The 21,101-nt window shown below is 32.5% G+C and overlaps 1 protein-coding gene across 6 annotated transcripts in view; it reads right to left on the reverse strand.

Annotated features, from left to right (window-relative positions):
• The window catches only part of RIMS2 (regulating synaptic membrane exocytosis 2), a 599,507-nt gene that overhangs the window by 233,128 nt on the left and 345,278 nt on the right, over window positions 1-21,101 (reverse strand). For all 6 annotated transcript variants that reach the window (XM_061123619.1, XM_061123620.1, XM_061123618.1 and 3 more), the window contains one exon: window positions 121-189. In XM_061123619.1, the coding sequence (XP_060979602.1) occupies window positions 121-189 (69 nt within the window). The remainder of the gene's footprint in view (window positions 1-120; window positions 190-21,101) is intronic.

The raw sequence follows: 21,101 nt of genomic DNA on the forward strand, positions 1-21,101 counted from the left end.
GCTGTTTTGGTGGTGGGGGATAAACAGGGTAGTCCTTTGTAACTCATTATATTTATCTATATATTTACATGTTCACTGGTAAATAATTATTATACTTCCTTATTACTATAAAATTCTTACCTGATACTACACCAATTCCATCATCACAGTCATAATCAGAGACCTCACTATCACTTATTCTCTTTGATCCTATGAAGCAAAAAATAGCAATAATTAAAACTGCTGATTATTTAAGGAAAAGAAAAATCCTCACCAACCTAAAAAGCAAATGAAAGGATTTTGAGGGGAACACTTGAGAATAAAAAAACAAGAAGAAAAGTCATCATAAACTCACAAACATTCATTTTCACGTGTATTTCATTATGCGAGGATATTATTTTTAAATGTGTAAGATAAAGTTCCTAAAAGGGTTAAAGCTTGAAATACTATTAAACAGTAAATAAAATGTTAGTGATTTGATGCTAATTGATAAAATCTATTGAAAAAAAGCCAAGTCAAAAATAGCTCAATCAGTTTTAGATGCTTTTAGACAAATGCACTTAAATCTAGGTAAATTTCAAAATACAAACGTTATATTCAAAGACATTCATGTGTCTTTTTCTAATATTCATCACTAATGAATTAAATATACACAATTCTTTATTTTTCACATTTATGGAGAGGAATAATAACCTAAGACATCTTAAACATCCTTCCTTACTATTACTTTAGTTGTTTCTCTGTTGCTTTAAGAAAGATATGAGAAATAAATCATCTACAAACTAACTTATGCATTGTGAACTGTGTTATATTTTCTAAGAAACAACCTAAGACAGAATAATAATAATTATCATAGATCAATAGTCTTGTATGTGTTTTCCTTACAAATCTCTAACAAAACTTTAAAAGTTAATCATGCTATGGCAAAACTCACATTAAACTGAATTAAGTAGAGCTTGATTGGCTAAATGCTAAAGCAGACTGCCCTCACACTTAACTATGACATATATTTCATATACCAATAAACACATAATAATTTTGTAATCTTTTCTCCTACATGTGTCTGAGGAATAGGTACACCATACATAAGAAAATCTTTTTACTAAAGCACTTCTTTCTTCCTTGGTATCAGAAAATATTTAATGATAAATGAAGACAGTGTTTCTATTTCAAGAGGACTTGTTTTGTCTGTCTACTTACACAACACATTACTCATTACATAGATGAAACTCTTATCAGAAAATAAATGCTTTCCTGTAAGGTTTATAAAACACTGAAAGCTCATGTTGTATAAAATAGCAATAATTAAAATGTTCAGTCACTGACACAATTGCTTTCAAGGAATGTCTTCCAACATCTGAAACCGCCCCCTAGAAGTACACTCTCTCTATATTTTGCTTGTTTGTTGTAATCCCTTGCCCTCTTGGGAAAAGAAGAGTCTTTTTTTTTTTTTTTGACAGGAACTGCAGTTCTTGTTTTTCTCCTTTTAATGGTTAGGTAGAAGATGCCTATCTTTTTTGGTCATGTGGTCCCACTGAATTAATTCACCACTATTTTCCTTCCAAATCCATATGTCATAAGGTTTTAGACCCAATTGAATCTGAGGCTCTTATTGTTGCTTTGTCGCTAAGTCATGTCCGACTCTTTCGCGACCCCATGTACTGTAGCCTGCTAGGCTCCTCCTTCCATGGGACTTCCCAGGCAAGAACACTGGAATGGCTTGCCATGTCCTTCTCCAGAGGTTCTTATAGCACTGGTTAATATGGAAACCACAGGTATCTGACAACATCTCAACAGAATGATCACAAAACGATTTATAGAATTAGGACACACATTGTAAATAAACTTATGAGAAAGGAAAAAGAACACAGATGAGGCTATGGAGGAGAGAGTTAAGAATTGCTCAGCTGTAATAAGATTTCATCTTGTAAATGATTAAGGAAAAAGCAATGATTATTTTAATGCTACTGGTTCAGCATAGAGCACAAAGATTACATGATTTTTGTCTTGGTCAAGGGTCAGAGCTGCCTCTAATGTAAGATAAGAATGATACCAACAAAAGGTCAAGCTCATTCTATCAGCCTTTATGTGCTTTCCTGTGTGTGTGAGACGGCAGGGGTTGGAGTAGGAGGTAGGGCATACATGTGGCTTATAAATGCTCCTTCCTTTCAACTCTTGATTACTTTCCTGAAGGAAGTCTTGATTTGTTTTGACATTAGTCCTATAGAGGTTAAATATATTGCAGTTATCTTCTCTCTATGCGGATCTTATCTTTTCATATTTTGATGAATTCAAGTACTTAAGTTTTATGGCACTGAATATATCAATCTTTTCTTTTAAAACTGTTTTCAGGGTCTCCTTTAAGAAATTTCCTGAGCTTATATACAAGTACAGAGATACTCTTATTTCCTTATGAAAGATTAAAAATGTTGCTTTGTGCATTTATATCCTTGTCCATCTTGAAATGAGTTTGTGAATGACAGGTGATATGGATGCAAATTCACTTTTTCAATATGGATAACATGTATCTCAGCATTGTTTATTTAATCATCCTCTTTCCACAATGATCTGCAATGTGACTTCTTTGTTATAAATAAATGCATTCTACCTGCTAGGACTTGTTTGGTGCTCTACTTGTTTTCCTTGTACAAGCTGATTATCTCTAGACCAATAACTCACTATCTTTGTTATTACAATGTTACATATTGAAATGCAAATAATTCACCTAATTGTTCATATCTTTGATTTTTCTCCTTCACTCTTTGCTCTTCCATTTAAATTGCAGATTCAGGTTATCAAACTGCACAAAAAACATTCTATTGGGATTTTGACTTGATAAATACATTAAATCAAAACATCAATCATCATTTTACAGCATTGTTTTATAAGCCATGAATATGGCATTCTCTTCCTTCAAGTTTTCTTTAGGATCTCTCTGAAATTTTTTAACTTTGGTCACTCAAATTTTCGTTATTTGTTGGATTTATCCTTTGCATCTTATCATTTCTATTGATTTTAGAAATACTGTTAAAATGTTTTCTAACCTAATTGCTCATAAACAGAAATTCAGTTTTATTGTAAAATAATGTTAATCAGCCAACTTGTTAAAGTCTCTTTTTTCCTTGTAGTAGTAGGGCACTAACCATGCGCACATGCTCAGTGGCTAAGTCATGTCTGACTCTGTGACCACATGGACTGTAGCCCACCAGGCTCCTCTGTTCATGGGCTTTTTCCAGCAAGAATACTGGAGTAGGTTGCCATTTCCTCCTCCAGGGGATATTCCCAACCCATGGATCCAACACACATCTGCATGGGCGGGCAGATTCTTTACCACTGAACCACCTGGGATATCCCTCTCCCCTTATTTTTAATGGCAACCAATGCCAGTATTCTTGCCTGGAGAATCCCATGGATGGTGGAATCTGGTAGGCTACAGTCCATGGGGTCGCAAAGAGTCGGACACGACTGAGCAAATTCACGCTTCACTTTATTTTTAATGGTTTAGTTAGTATTTTCCTATGGAGGCAATCTTTCTTTCCAGTCCAAAAGCCTTTTTTCCTTTTTCTTGCCTTTCTATGCTAGTAAGTTCAATACTGGAAAGAAAAAGAACTTTCACATTTCTTTCTAATTCTGATTTTAAATAGAATTTTTCTAATATTTCTCCATTAAAAGTAATATCTGCTGAATTTACATCCTATCAGATTGACCCAAATCTTGTAAATTCAGTGATATTTCATAAATGATTTTCAATTTTTATTTACAGTTGATTCTGGCCTGTTTCCTTCCATGTACTAATCTTTTGGCTTAAAATCAAAGTTCAGTTCAGTTCATTTCAGTTCAGTCGCTCAGTCGTGTCCGACTCTTTGCGACCCCATGAATCGCAGCACGCCAGGCCTCCCTGTCCATCACCAACACCCAGAGTTTACTTAACCTCATGCCCATCGAGTTGGTGATGCCATCCATCCATCTCATCCTCTGTCATCCCCTTCTCCTCCTGCCCCCAATCCCTCCCAGCATCAGGGTCTTTTCCAATGAGTCAACTCTTCGCATGAGGTGGCCAAAGTATTGGAGTTTCAGCTTCAGCATCAGTCCTTCCAATGAACACCCAGGACTGATCTCCTTTAGGATGGACTGGTTGGATCTCCTTGCAGTCCAAGGGACTCTCAAGAGTCTCCTCCAACACCACAGTTCAAAAGCATCCATTTTTCGGCGCTCAGCTTTCTTCACAGTCCAACTCTCACATCCATACATGACCACCGGAAAAACCATAGCCTCGACTAGACGGCCCTTTGTTGGCAAAGTAATGTCTCTGCTTTTAAAAATGCTATCTAGGTTGGTCATAACTTTCCTTCCAAGGAGTAAGCGTCTTTTAATTTCATGGCTTCAATCACCATCTGCAGTGATTTTGGAGTCCAAAAAAATAAAGTCTGACACTGCTTCCACTGTTTCCCCATCTATTTCCCATGAAGTAATGGGACCGAATGCCATGATCTTAATTTTCTGAATGTTGAGCTTTAAGCCAACTTTTCACTCTCCTCTTTCACTTTCATCAAGAGGCTCTTTAGTTCCTCTTCACTTTCTGCCATAAGGGTGGTATCATCTGCACATATGAGGTTATTGATATTTCTCCCGGCAATCTTGATTCCAGTTTGTGCTTCTTCCAGCCCAGCACTTCTCATGATGTACTCTGCATATAAGTTAAATAAGCAGGGTGACAATATACAGCCTTGACGTACTCCTTTTCCTATTTGGAACCTGTCTGTTGGTCCATGTCCAGTTCTAACTGTTGCTTCCTGACCTGCATATAGGTTTCTCAAGAGGTGGGCCAGGTGGTCTGGTATTCCCATCTCTTTCAGAATTTTCCACAGTTTATTGTGATCCACACAGTCAAAGGCTTTGGCACAATCAATAAAGCAGAAATAGATGTTTTTCTGGAACTCTCCTGCTTTTTTGATGATCCAGTGGATGTTACACTAGCCCAACTAAATATAGAAAATTAGTCCTATTTTATTCTTTGGGAGATTAATCTGTAGATTTAAAATATCTGTTCTTTGAAATTTTGATAGAATTTATCTATAAAACTACCATTTCTTTGTGTGAATATTTTAAATTACTAATTCCATTTTGTGGTAGATGTAGAATGATTAATTCAAAATTAGTAAATCATATATTTTAAAAGAATTTCTTCACTTTAAATTTTCAAAGTGTTTGCTATGACATTTCTGATTTTATTTTATAATGTATTTTCTGATATATCAATCATATTACCATTTGAATACTAACTGTACCTTCTTTTTATTCTGCCATAAATTTCATCACAGGTTTATTTTGTCATTCACTTAAAGGATTAAATTTTGGGCTTCATAATCCTAACTAGAAATTAGTCTCTTGTTTTATTGATTTTTGCTCTTACTTTAAGGCTTTCTTTCCTTGGATTTTTATGACAGAGGACAAGATGGTTGGATGGCATCACCGACTTGAGTAAACATGAGTTTGAGCAAGCTCTAGAAGTTGGTGATTGACAGAGAAGCCTGGCATGCTACAGTCCATGAGGTTGAAAATAGTCGGACAAGACTGAGCAACCGAACTGAACTGATCTTTTTCCTAAAAAACTGGATGATTACATTATAATTTTCAAGCTTTGAACACTTTGTTAATGTAAGCATTTCCCCGAGTACTTCTTTGCATTACACAAATATTTGTATGTAAATATGCATTATATTTTCTTCATGGGTCTAGAAGATATTTCCATACTTGATTAAACTTAAGACACTATTGACTGATTAATCCATGACAGATGCAGATATAACAGATCTTGAAAAAAATGTTCTTTATTGTATGTGTCTATTTTTAAAATTTATCAAGGCTATGGGTGAAATATATGTCTTTCTTTAAAAATTGACATAGTTGATTAGCCTAAACCATATCAATTCTTTGAAATCTGTCAAAAATGAATTATTGAATAGTATATTAATAATTCTTTAAAATGTTTCTTGCATATAAGAGAGGAATATGAATTCATTAAATGTTAGGTTTAGAGTTCTTTAACCATGAGATAAATTTGTTAATTCCGTGGTTTGTTTTATATTGTCCCTAAATTTTTGTTTGCTTGACCAATAAATGGTTGAGAGAGAATTACATTGCACTTTCTTTTAATGGTTGTAAATTTGCTGATTTTTCTCTCTAGTTCTATTTAATGGTTACTGAAGCTGTTTCATTTATATACGCCAAGTTTTAAATTATTTTAATAGACATAATCATTTGAAAAAGTTTAACCTCAATTATGACAAAATGTCTCAGGAACCTAGTAAGAAGGAAACTTCTTCAAACTGATAAGAGGTGTTTACAAAAAACCTGCAGCTAACATAACCCTTAATTATTAAATACCAAATGCATTCCCCCTAAAAGAAAGAACAAGCCAGTGATATCCACTAAAACCCCCTTCAATTCAATATTGTACTAGTAAGATACAAGGGAAATAAATGAAAGGCATACAAACTAGAAAGCAAGATGTAACATGATCATGTAAATTAAGTCTTAAGGAAACTATTAAAAAGTTATTAAGACTGACTAATCAATGAATTTAGCAAAACTCTAGGATACATAGTCAACATACAAAAATGAACAATGAAAAATTAGAAACTTGTTTTCAAAACCACTATCATTTACAAAAATATCCAAGCACATGAAATATTTAGGAATACATTTAATATTAAATCTACAAAACATGTATGGCCCAAACCACACTACCGTATTAGTTTCATATGGCTATGGTAACACAGTACCAAACACTGTGAAGCTCAAAAACAACAGAAATTCACTGTCTCACAGTTCTGGAGGTTGGAAGTCCAAAATCAGGGCTCAGCAGTGCCATGTTCATTCCGATGTGCTCATTCTCTTCCTAGGGAGGAATATTTCCTGTTTCTTCTGGCTTCGAGTGTCGCCCACAACCTTTGGCATTCTTTCACTTGTAGGTCCATCACACAGTCATTTTCTCCCTGAATGTCTTCAAATTGCCTTGCTCTGTGCATGTCTGTCTGCATGTCCAAATTTCCCCTTTTTATAGGGTCACCAGCTATATTTGATTAGGGTTTGCCCTTGTGGCCTCAAGAAAACTTGATTACCTCTGTAAAGACTCTATTTCCACATAAAGTCACAGCTGAAGGTACTGTTTAGGACTTTAATAACATATTTGGGGAACACAATTCAACTCACAACAACTGCTGAAAATTAAAGAAAATTTAAATAAATGGACAGATTTTTCTGCAAAGTTGGAAACCAGAAGTTGTTAGACTAACATTCTCAGAGGGCTAAGAGAAAACAAAAATTATTCTCAAATTTTATATAAAGCTTATCTTTCCACCAGGAATGAATAAACAAAAATATATGCAGAGAATCAAAGTCTGTTTCTAGTTCTTCATTGAAAGAACTTCTTAAAACATGTGTACCTCAAAATAGAGAAATCAATCCCAGAAAGAAAGGGGTGAAAAAAAGGAGAGCAGAGAGAGTTGTAAAAATTCAGATAAATAGAAATAAACTCTGAATTAACAAAATGTCAGTAATTATAATAACTACTAATTTAGAAGCAGAGGTAAAATCCTGGCAGGAATGTTTTAAATGGTAGGAGTGTGGCTGTGAATCAGATTGATTTTTAAAGTTCTGATTTGGTTAGGAAAAAAGGTAGCAATGTTAGTATTACTTTGTTAAGGGCACATGTTATGATTTCAGTAGTAATACTAAAAGAATAAAGATTAAAAATAAAAAAGCAGAGCACACAGAATATGCTAGAAAAAAATAATTTCCATATATGTATTTGTTTGTGTATACATAAAACATCTCTGCAAAAATAGATACTGGTAACAATGGTTCATTCAGGAAAAGAGAACTAGATGTTTGAAAAAATAAGGAAAATAGATTTTCTTTTAACTATACACACTTTTGAATTTATACCCTATGAATATATTAATTAAAATCAGTAGCAAAATTTTACATGTTTTATCTGTAGATGAAAAGCATTTATGTTCTCTATTTGTTGGGAATATGTTCTATTAATTCAAGTTGGTTAACTGTGTAGTTCCGATTTCTGGGAGGTTGTTACTATAACTTGGGTTTTTTAACTTCTCATTTCAATTTTTTCTGATTTTTATAATAGGTGTGACATAACCAAGTCGGCTCCTTTGGCTCCTACCACTTTCTCCAGGCCTGTGTCAAGCGCAGTTGCACACACAAGACACCGGCTTCTTCAGTCAGTCACCCCCAAGATCGTAGTTAGACATAGACACTGGTTCCAATTTGTCCTCACAGGTTCTAGTTTTCTTTGATTAACCTGGTTTTCATGCATGCTTTCTTTCCAACCTGATCTATGCCCAACTTTGGGACCCCCTACTGGGTGAACTTCTCTACTTTTCACTAGCGCCACTTTGTGGTCTCAAATGATTCTACTCACATTCTTCAATTATGTGATTTGCAAATACTTCATTATCTTAACAGTGTCCTTTAAAGAAAAAAGACAAAAACGTTTTTTACTTTGAAGAAATCCAATTCATTAGTTTCTTACTTAATGGACCACAATTTTGGGGTCCTAAGATATCTCTGACTAACCAAAGGTGACAACGGTTTTTCCTAGGAGTTTTATACTTTTAAGGTTTGTGTGTGTGTGTATGCTCAGTCGTGTCTGACTCTTTTTGACCCCATAGACTGTAGCCCACCAGGCTCCTCTGTCCCTGGAATTTTCCAGGCAAGAATACTGGAGTGGGTCGCCATTTTCTTCTCCAGGGGATCTTCTTGACCCAGGGATCCTGCATTGGCAAGCAGATTCTTTACCACTGTGCCACGTGGGAGTTTCATAATTCTAAGGTTTACGTTGATCTATTCTGAGTAAACTTTACAGTGGTGTGAAATGTGGATAGACGTTCATTTTTAAAATCACTTGATCTTTTGTACCTGGCACTTGATTTAGCATAATTTCTTTTTTAATTCAAACACATTGTTGTATGTATTAGTACTTTACCCCCTGTTATTTATAGTAATCTGCTGTATGAATACTACTTTTTGTCCATTATGAATAATGCTATACACTCATGTACAAGTCTTTGAGTGGATATTCATTTTCATGTCACCTGCTTGTCAGTGAGTTGCTGGGTTATATGGTAAATTTATTTTTTTTTTAATAAACCATCAAACTTTTTTCCAAAGAACTATACCATTTCATATTTCTAGCTGTAAATATATTAGGGTTTCAACCTCTCAATATCCTTGCCAAACTTTGTTATTCTTCTTCTTTCATATTTTATTCACTATAGTGGGTATGAAACGATAATTTCATGTGGTTATAAATTATATTTCACTAGCAAATAATGACTTGGGGCATCTTTTCATGTGCTTATTTGTCATCTGTACATCTTCTTCGATGGAAATACAATACAAATTTTTTTGCCCACTTTTTGATTGCATTATTTGTCTTGTTATTGAATTTTAAGTTCTGTTTATATATTGCCGGTGTAAGTCCTTTGTCAGATATATGATTTGCAAGTGTTTTCTCCAAAATACCCTGGAGTGGCTCATCTTTTTACCTTCTTAATGGTGTCCTGAAACAAAACATTTTAAAATTTTATTAAGTCAAATTTACTTCCTCATTCTTCTACTGATTTTGTTTTTGGTATTGGTATGTAGACATCTCTGCCTAGCCTAAGGTAATATAGATCTCTCCTATATTTTTTATGAAGAGTTTTATAGTCTTAGCTTACAGTCAGGTCTTTGATATATTTTTAAGTTTATTTTTGTGGATGTGTGAGATAAGTTCTAAAATAATCTTTTAACATGTGGATATTTGATTGTTCCTGCACTATTAGTTATAAAGATAATACTTTTTTTTTTTTTTTTTTAAGATAATACTTTTTTCACTGGGCTTCCTTTGCACTCTGTTTAAAATCAGTTGACCATAAATATGAGGGCTTATTTTTAAATTCTAAATTAGATCACATTTATTTTGTAGTTTGTCACTTGACCAGTACCACACTATTATGATTACTGCAGCTTTATATGTTTTGAAATCAGGAAATATAAGATTTCCAAATTTATTTTTGTTTTGACTGTTCAGGATCTTTTGCATGTCTATGTAAATTTTAAGATCAGCCTGCTAATTTCAGCAAAAAATATCCTGCTTAGATTTTGATATGGATTACACTGAATCTAAAACTCAAACTCAGGAAGAACTGCCATCTTAATAATATTGAGTCTTAAATCCATGAATGTGAAATATCTCTCAATTTATGTAAATTATCCATTAATTTTTCAACAATTTCTGTGACTTCTTTAGTATGCAAGTTTGCAATTATTTTTGAAATATATTCACAAGTATTTTAATTTATTTATTTTAAAATGAATAAAAATATGCTAAATTTCCTTTTCAAAATGTTAATGGCTAGTATAAAAGATACAATTAAGTTAAGATATTGTCCAATTATCTAGGAACCTTGCTGACATTGTTTATTAGCTTCAGTAGCTTTCTAAGGATTCTTTACAATTTTCTATATACAGCATCATGTCATTTGTGAATAAAAACAATTTCACTTCTTCCATTCCATTTTGAATGCCTTTTATGTATTTTTCTTGCTTCACTATTTTAACTAGAGTCTCCAATCCATTCAGCAATAGAAATGCTAACAGACATCCTTGCTTTGTTCCTAGTTAGGGGGAAAGCATTCAGTCTTTTACAATTAAAAATGGTGTCAGCTGTAGGTTTTTGTAGGTTCTTCATATCAAATTGAAGAAGTTCTCCTCCATTCCAACTTCACTGATAGCTTTTTTCATGAGTGGGTGTTGGATTTTGTCATAGCTATTTCATCTTTTCATAAGATTATGCGGTTTTTGTCCTTTTTTCTATTAATATGGTGAGTTGATTTTTAGTTAGTAAACCAACTTTACATTACTAGGATAAATCCTTCTCAGTTATAGTGTATAACATATTGCTGGATTCGATTTACTAGTATTTTGTTGAGGATTTCTTGTTATGTTCATGGATCTTGACTCCAGATTTCCTGTGACATGTTTGTCTGACTTTGGTATCAGGATAATACTGACCTAATGGAATTAATTGGAAAATAATTCCTTTTCTATTTTTCTCAAAGAATTTGAGACGTATTGGTATTTATTTTTACACGTACCAGAGAATTCATCATGCTCATCACTGGTACAGCCACCAAGCCTAGGCTTTTATTTGTGGGGAAATCTTCATTACTGATTCAACTTCTTTATATGTTATACATTTATTCAGATTTTTTTTATCTGTTTCTATAATTTATGAATCTAGAAATTTTCCCATTTCATCTAGGTTGTTTAATTTCATAGCATAAAAGTGTTCATTATATTCCTACGTGATTCTCCAGAGTATTCCCTTTAAATTTTGTTAAATTAGTAGTGAATTCCAAAGCATTTCAGTAATTTGTGTCATTTTTCTTGGCCAATTTTGTTGAGCTATTCAAAAACCATAGTTAATTCTTTTTTTATTTTTTAAAAATTGATCTAGTCTAACAATCTCTATAAATTTTCTCTGAGTAACTTGAAGCTTTATTACATGTTTAAATGTTGAGAATTGGCATTATCTCTTGATCAATTTACCCTTTTATTGTTATAAAATAAACATTGTCCCTGGTAATATATTTGCTCTAAAATCTAATTTGTCTAATATAAGTAATTCATATTTCTTTTAATGTATATTAGCATGTTATATCTTTTCTATCCTTTTCATTAAAACTCCTTGTGTTTTATATTTATAATGGTTTTCTTGTAGGCATCATATGGCTGGGTCTAAAAAAAATATCCAATCTCTGCCTTTTTAGTCTAATATTTTGACTGTTTACACTAAATGACTTGATTGGCTTATATTATCAACTTACTATTTATTTTCTATTTGTCCCTTTGTTCCATTTTCCCTCTTTTTCTGTATTCTTTTGGATGACATGGTTAATTTTCTTGCTTCATTTTCTCTTTTCTCCCGGCTTATGAGCACTCACACTTTATTTTATGGTTCAAGGGCTCACAGTACACATATTTGACTTATTATAACCCACTTTCAATACAGACACTCAGTATCCATAAAAACACCAGTCATGCACTTCCGTTTCTCCTCTCTTTACCTTTCTGCTGCTGTTGTCACATATTTCACATGTACTGCAAACCCTACACTGTATTGCTATTTGTTCAAATAGTCAATTATATTTAAACATATTTAAACAAGAAAAAATCTTATATATTTACCCATGAAGTTACCATTTCTGATATTCCTCTTTCTTTAATATACATTCATATTCTATATCTCTGTCTGGTATCATTATTCTTCTTTTTGATTATAGAAGGATTAAAGGACTTTCTTTAACATTTGTTATGGTACAAGTCTTCTGGTGATGAGATTTTTCAGCAGTTGTGCATTTGAAAAGATTTTATTTTGCTTTCATTTTTGTAGGAAATATGAATGGGCATGAATTCTAGATTGATATTTTTTCTTTGAGTATTCACACTGTTTCCTATGCAAAATCTGCAGTCTTCTTTACCTTTATTCCACAGTTATGTGTTGAGTTTATTTTCTCTCAATCTTATATGATTTTTTATTTGTGACTTGTTTTAAAGAACATAATTTTAATGTGCCTTGGTATATTATTTATGTTTCTTGTGCTTGGAGTTCGGTGACATTCCTGGATATGTTGGTTTATGGGTTTCCATCTAATTGGGCAATTGATCAGCCATTATTTCTTCAAATACCTTTGTGCTTCCCCCTCTCTTCTCCTGTAGGGACTTAGGGACTTAAATTACCTGTGTATTAGATAGCTTCAAAGGTCCATATTGTCAAAGCTATGGTTTTTCCAGTAGTCATGTACAGATGTGAGAGTTGGACCAAAAAGAAAGCAGAGTGCCAAAGAACTGATGCTTTTGAACTGTGGTGCTGGGGAAGACTCTTGAGTGTCCCTTGGACTGCAAGGAGATCCAATCAGTCCATCCTAAAGGAAATCAGTCCTGAATAGTCATTGGAAGGACTGATGCTGAAGCTGAAACTCTAATACTTCGGCCACCTGATGCGAAGAACTGACTCACTGGAAAAGACCTTGATGCTGTAAAGACTGAAGGCAGGAGGAAAAGGGGATGACAGAGGATGAGGTGGTCAGATGGCATCACTGATTCGATGGATATGAGTCTGAGCAAGTTCCAGGAGTTGGTGATGGACAGGGAAGCTTGGCGTGCTGCAGTTCATGGGGTTGCAAAGAGTTGGACACAACTGAGCGACTAAACTGAATTGTTACAGCTCTTTATTTAATTTTGGTTCATCTATGTCCTTTTAATGATTCTTTTTTTCCTTTTCTACATGCCTGGTAATTTTTAATTGGATGCCAGCCATTATGAATTTTACATTGTGTGTTGGATGCTTTAATAGTCCTTTAAATATTCTTAAGCTTTATTCTACATGGAGTTTTCATAGAAATACTTTGATCCTTTCAGTTCGTGCTTTAAAAATTTTTTTAATGTTATACTGTGTTCTATGGCTAACTGTTCTTCACTACTGAGGTCAGACATTTCTGCATACTCAACACAATATCCTGTGAAACTGGATGTTTCCAGACTCACTGGAAAAAAAAAAAAAAAAAGACCCTATTCTCAGGTATTGTTATCTCTAATCCTTTTGGGTGGTTCTTTCCCAGCATTGGGTAGATTCCTCCATTCATTCATCAAACTCGTCTGAACACTTGAGAGGGATCTTCTGTGGATCTTTGCATTCCCTCTTTGCATAGTTCTCTCCTTTCCAGGATTCTGTCTCCCTGAATTCAGCTTCATCGCCCTAATTCAGGGAGTCTGTAGGTTCCATCTGGGCTCCTCACGCTATGCTGTGTGCAGGAAATTCTCTTTAACAGAATTAGGCAAGGGCAATTATAGGGTTCAACTCATCTTAGTTCTCTCAGTAGTTCTTAGGGTTCTCTTAGCAGTAGCCTGATGCCCAGTGTTATTCAAAGAGTTGTTTCTTGTACTTGTCCATTTTTGTTGTTGTTTAAGGTGGGAAGGAAAGTCCAGCCCCTTTTACTGGTTGTAAACAGTTAAGTCCTTCTTCATTTACCTCATTTTCATTTAGGGACTGAAAATTCAGTCCACTATTCCTGTGGTTTTAAATAACTTTTTTCCTAAGCTTACTTAAGAAGTTAATTTTTTAAACAAGTTCATTAAACTAAATTTAAAATGTTAACCTTATTAAAATTGTTAAAAACCAAGAAAAAGCTCAGTGACCAGTTAAAAAACTTACCATCAGTTTAAATAGCTTGGCATACACTCTGTGCATGTATGAATTTAAAAGTCATAATACATTGGAGTAAAAAAACCTAAATCTATTAAGTTTTTCTCAAAAGATATGAGAAATGGCTAAAATAATGGAAACTACCGCAAACATTGCAGTTTTAATTATATTTTAATTTAACATCCTTAGAACATTTAACACTATTCCTTCATAAGTCAAAAATATAGCAAATTGCATCCATATATATTCAAAAGTTCTGAGACAGTGCACATGGTAACACAATAACACACTAAAACATACCTCATTGATGAAATAATACCATACTAAATGAGACAAGAGTAGGCACACTAAAATCACTAATCACTATATTTCAACAAAAGGTTTTTAATACCAAAATAATAAAGATGTCAACATGGGAGATACTGGAAAAGCTCTATAGGTAGAAAAAGAAAGCTACTGACATTTTGTTTAGGAATTTACATATGCACAATAGCCAGACAAAGAACAAAACAGCAAACCAATTAAACTGTGCATATGAATTCATGCATTAAACACTGTGCATGCTAAAATTTACCTGAATTATATGAACATAAGGCTTTATCTGGAAAAAAAGTTAAAATGTCAAAATAAATTTAAAACTCTTTATGCAAAAGGGATATTAAAATCTAATTTCTGCTTCACATCACAGACTGTCATTTAACATTTTCATTTAAACGTTTAAAAGGCCATACTAATCAGAATAAAATAATGAAGGAAGATACATCATATCTAAATTAGTAAATATTTGAATTATAAATTTTAGTAGGAACTTTGAATACATGAAACAATTAGAGGCTAAGAGAGAAGCACAAATTAGAGATGGCACATAAAATAAAAAAATTAATAATAGGCCTGCCTTGCATACTAATGATTATCAATTCTATTTTATATTATATGGCCATATAACATATTAAATGTAAGACATAACTGTTATATACAGAAATTTGGCACACAAGAACTAATAAATTGAAGAGATAATAGAGAAACATTACTAATTTTGGAATTTTTGATTTTGGAAAAAGTATATCTTAAAACTGACTTCTTTTTGTACAAAGAAAAATGAAAATTCATAAAGAACAAGCTATTTTAACATTCTCATTCAATAAAAAATATAATTCATAGAAATCATCACAGTTATCAGAATACAAATTAGTTAGATTCATCTATTTCTAAATATTTACCAAGATTCAAAAGGTAGCACAATATTAACAAATTGTTTTTGCATTTAAAAGAAGAGTAAATTATCATCTGAATATACATCAGAAATTTAAAGGAATATATGAACTATCATGCCAAAAAAATACTAAGTAGTGAAAAAATGCCATATTATCTGGAAAAAAGTAGATATTTATCCTAACACATCTACGTTGTTAGCTGAAAGACAATACATCACAGGAGGACAAAATAATAAGTTCTCTAATTATTATGGAATTAGTTTCTAATGTTTAATTAAAAATTTTAAATGTGAATGACAATTCTAAACTTTACTTAACAGATAGAGAAGTAGTATATTATCCATTACTATATATGATTAATCTGTCCCATTGGTAATCTATACATTGCTGGAATTATATAAAGTATTTTGAGGGAAAAAAACCTTTATTCTGGACACTATAAAGGAATTTCATAAAACAAAAATATAAAATTGTGGAAATAAGAAAATAGTAGTTAAATAATTTAAGTGTATTAACATTTTCTCAAGGGCATATTTTCATAAATTAACAAAAAACTGAATCAACTAGATTAAACAAGGATTTTAAAAACATCAACACAAACTCTAATTCATTTGAGAAACACTATTAATCTATCTGGTTTCAAACTTACCTTACAACATTTTCATAAAAGAAAGACTATATTCATCATAAATGTTGTAAGGTAAGTTAGAAACCAGATAAATTAATAGTGTTTTTCAAATGAATTACAGTTTGTGTTGGTTTTTTAAAACATCCTAGTTTTTTATAATCTTCTCTCAGTTTCCTTCTATTACTTTCATATATCAGCTTGGTTAAACATTTATGTTTTCTAGCCCCTTAACATTTCAAATTTTTTTAATTCTGAAATTAATCCTAGTATACAATATAAGGCAGTGGTGTGCTGGTAAAGGTTTGACAACTATCTCTCTGGTGGAAAAAAAGCCTTGATTTGTAACACATGCCTATTTCCATAATGTAAAAACTCCCATACAGCCAGTTTCAAGCTACCAAAGTCATTGTATGTGAAGGGAAGAGATGAATATACAATTGGCTCTATCTCCAGCATACCACTGGAAAAGAATTGTTGACCATACTGAAATTTAAATATAATCGGAAGAAGTAATCCCAGAGGATGTTACTATGGTAAACAAAGTAAAAACACTGATGATTCATCAAGACGTTTAAAATTCTTATTATACCACAAAGGAAAAGACAACTCTGAGAGTAACAGCAATTTTTATCCAAAAAAGAAAGACAAAATAAGAAGAGATAAAATTACAACAATTTTCAAACAAGAAAAAAGGCAGAAGATTAAGTAATATTTTAAAAACTGTACAAAAACATATCACACGTAAATAGCTGATATTTCAAAACTGTCATATAAAGAGGTAATCACAAAGCATGCAGCAAAAAATTGCAGGAAAATCATGAGTTAATAAATGAAAATAACATGTTACTTTATAAAAGATTTAATTGCTACAGTGTATGCCTAGAGTTCTGCAGTCTGTGGGGTTGCAGAGTTGGACACAACTTAGAGAAGGAATAACAACAACAAATAAAATTTTAAATTGTAATATGAATTATTATATAATACTTCCTTAAAACATTGAGCATAATTGTAAATCTAACTAAATATCTATATCAAAAAAGTATTTTACGTGCTGATTCAATTAACATTTTCCCTGGTTTTAAAATTCTCTGTAGATATCTTTGTATCATATCAATTACTGTTTATTAAATATTTAGAATGATGATATTCATAACCATAATGATTTGCCCACATATGCAAAATCATATTAATATATCCAAACCCTAGTATTTATAATGGATATATATATATATATTAAAAATATTTTTGGAATGTTTAGTAAAAAATAAAAATATATTTTTGGAATGTTCTCTGTTCTTCATGTCATTCTGCTGTCTGTATTCTTCAAAGGTAACTTTGAATCAGAAAACTTTGTTCTTGGGAACAGTGTCCAGATGTAACAATGCGTCCTTGATAAAACCGAGGGTATGTGCATTGATAATATATAATGCCTTTTTTCTCAAGAACATTATGATGAAAGTACAATTTCATATTCTTCCTGCATCTTGAATGATCTGGACATTATGGGTTAATGACAGATTTAACTGATGTAAGTTTACTAAAGTGAAAGTGAAAATTGCTCAGTCTTGTCAAACTCTTTGCGACCCGGTGAATTGTAGCCCACCAGGCTGCTCTGACCATGGAATTCTCCAGGCAAGAATACTGGAGTGGGTTGCCATTCCCTTCTCCAGGGGATCTTCCTGACCCAGGGATTGAACCCGGGTCACCTGCTTTGCAGGCAGATTCTTTACAGTCTGAGCCACCAGGTTTACTATGCCCTTCTTTATTTCAAAGGTATTTGAGAATTTTCTGTAAAGCACTCTGTTGTTGAGAGGACCCCTCATACAGTTTGTTAAGTCATTTATATCATTATTTCAATTATATACCACTCAGAGATGGTCTTATGTGATTTTCTCTTTTTATTACTATTGGTCTAATAAATATGCCCTTGGGAAGAAAGGAACAATGAAATAATCAGTCCAATTTCCAAGAAGTATAAGGCTTAATTCATTTTTAGTATATACAAATGCAAGTGATTTCTGCATATTGATTTTGTATCCTGCAACTTTGCTAAATTTACTGATTAGCTCTAGTAATTTTCTGATACTATCTTTATGGTTTTCTGTGTACAGTATCACATCATCTGCAAACAGTGAGAGGTTTACTTCTTTTCTGATCTGGATTCCTTTTATTTCTTTTTGTTCTCTGATTGCTGTAGCTAGGACTTTCAGAACTATGTTGAATAAGAATGGTTAAAGTGGACACCCTTGTCTTGTTCCTGATCTTAGGGGGAATGCTTTCAGTTTTTCACCATTGAGAATAATATTTGCTGTAGACTTATCACATAGGGCCTTTACTATGTTGAAGTGGGTTCCTTCTATGCCCATTTTTTGAAGAGTTTTAATAAAAAATGGGTGCTGAATTTTGTCAAAGGCTTTTTCTGCATCTATTGAGATCATCCATATGGTTTTTATCTTTCAATTTATTAATATGGTGTATCACATTGATTGATTTGCATATATTGTAGAATCCTTGCATCCCTGGAATAAACCCAACTTGATCATGGTGTATGAACTTCTTGACGTGCTGCTGAATTCTGTTTGCTAAAACTCTGTTGAGGATTTTGGCATCTACACTCATCAGTGATGCTGGCCTGTAGTTTTCTTGTTTTGTGTTGCCTTTGTCTGGTTTGGGTATCAGGGTGATAGTGGCCTCATAGAAAGAGTTTGGAAGTATTCAATGTAAGTTTTCACTGTCAGTATTTAGAATGAAACATTTTAACAAGTTTAAGACAAATAATCAAAGGATTATACTATTTCTTAAAACTGTATAAAGGGCATTACTATAATCAATACAGAACAAAAGACACTGATGTTTTTAAACTCCAGCTCTTTCTTCACAAATATTGTAAAATACTTCTTATTTTAAATGATTTCAGAGAGTGAATATGAGTGTTTTCTGTCAAGGATATAGCTCCTCTGTCTTTTTAAAATTAAAATTTATGTTCATTATTTTAAGAATCACAACTTATAAAAAAAGTTTTCAAATAAGGAAAACAGATTAGATGTAAAAATATTGCAAGATACTAATTAAAGCTTACATTTTTATTGCAGATATTTTCATAATAAGTAGACAAATAGAGGAAAGCCATTTCCCCCTAATTTTTTCATTGCAATTTACTGCTTTCTCTAATATTTACTATGCTTAACTTCCTCCAATTCCAAAATGCACATCTACATTTATAAGCAAGATAGACATTTGTTTATATGATACAATGAAGATAATTCCCTCCCCGCACATTTTCCTCTTGTTGTAGCACATCAGAAGAAGTAATAAATCATGTTAAGACGCTATTCCTTTAATTCTTATACCCTCAGGTTCTATTTAAAAATTAAAATATCCTAATCCTTAGCCTGGCACACAATGCTTTCTGCAATGAGTCTCATCATAATAAATTCCTTTATGTGTCTACCTTCCCAAACTTACAGTTCACTTCTCTCACCTCCATTTATTAAAATTCTACTTATTCTTTTCAGATCTAGCTGAAATGCTCATCACAACTTGCACTATTCTCTCATATTTCTAAATTACTACAGCACTCCACAAAAGCTTACAATTTTAATTTTACAACCCTCCTTCTTACATATGATTTTAAAAATTATACAAAGTTAGAAATTAAGTGTTGCATGACCACATACAGGGATAGAAATTATGTTTTATTATAGACTTTTGTGTTTCTTTGAATTAGGGACATATATCTTTCAGGATGGAAAGCCATGAGAGATGGAGATACTACAGGCTTACTAATGAGATTATGCTAAAAGACAGAAAAGAAAGAGGAATGCAGATGGCTAAAAAGAAGGCAAACCCTGCTAAAGGACAAGATTTGGCAGGATCTGTGAGGAGACAATGGTTAAAGAGCCTTGTAAATAATAGGAACCCAGGCTCTAGGACTTCCCCAGAGTCCAGTGATATTTTAGGATTCCAGGATAGCAGCTACACGAAGTGTCTCAGAAGTTGGATGCTAAGCACCACAGCAACCAGCATTAGTAACAATCTCTATGTGTAGACCTGGTTTCAGAAACCAATGCGCACTGGGACATACCAGTGAAGCTCACAGGAATAAAAATTAGTGGGTTTTTCCTGAATGTTGTCCATTTTTAGGGTTTTCTAGAACCTCGGTTGAGAGTTGAGAGTAGGTAAGAAGAAGAAATCTGCTATTTGACTACAAAAATGGGAACCTAAGAGTCAGATTAAATAAAATTTTTTTAAAAAGTGCACAGACAAGTTTGTAAATAATGGTTTTGCTTGCTACTTATGTATTATGTATCTTTGGATCAATCACAATGTCAAGCACCATAAGCATAACAGGTGACTAAATGTCATTAAAATAACATGGATCTTGAAAAAAAGTAAGAAGGGAAAAAAAGACAAATCAAAATTAAATGATGTATAAAAAATATTAAGCAAAATTTATAAGAAATTACATGTTAATTCATAAATTATCCCAATAAAAGATAAACTTTTCCAGATGGATTTTAGAAAATAAAGTTTACAATGTTTTCAATAGACAAATCTTAAATACAAGTACACAGAGAACTGAAAATAAAAGGATTGAGAAACATATACCGCACCAAAAAAAAAAACCAGCTGCAGCAAGAGTAACATCGAACAAAGCATGTCTTAAGGAAGAAGTATTCCTAAGAGAGGCATTATATAATGATACAATTATCAGTCTATTAGGAAAAAATATAACAATTCTAGTTTTGTATGCACCTAATAACATATCCTGAAAATATATATATAACAAATAGTGACAAATCATGGGTAGATATTTTAATATACCTCTCTCAATAACTGATGAAATAATCAGATGAAAAATCTAGAAAAAAACCCCAGAATATTTGAAAAATGAAGTTAATAAACCCAATAAACAACATATGTTGAACACGTACAAACTACAAGATAAACATTCTTTTAAAGAACAATTACCAAAATTGATTACATACTACACCATAAAGCAAAC

The sequence above is a fragment of the Dama dama genome, chromosome 21 (assembly GCF_033118175.1).
Source record: "Dama dama isolate Ldn47 chromosome 21, ASM3311817v1, whole genome shotgun sequence".
NCBI classification, from domain to species: domain Eukaryota; kingdom Metazoa; phylum Chordata; class Mammalia; order Artiodactyla; family Cervidae; genus Dama; species Dama dama.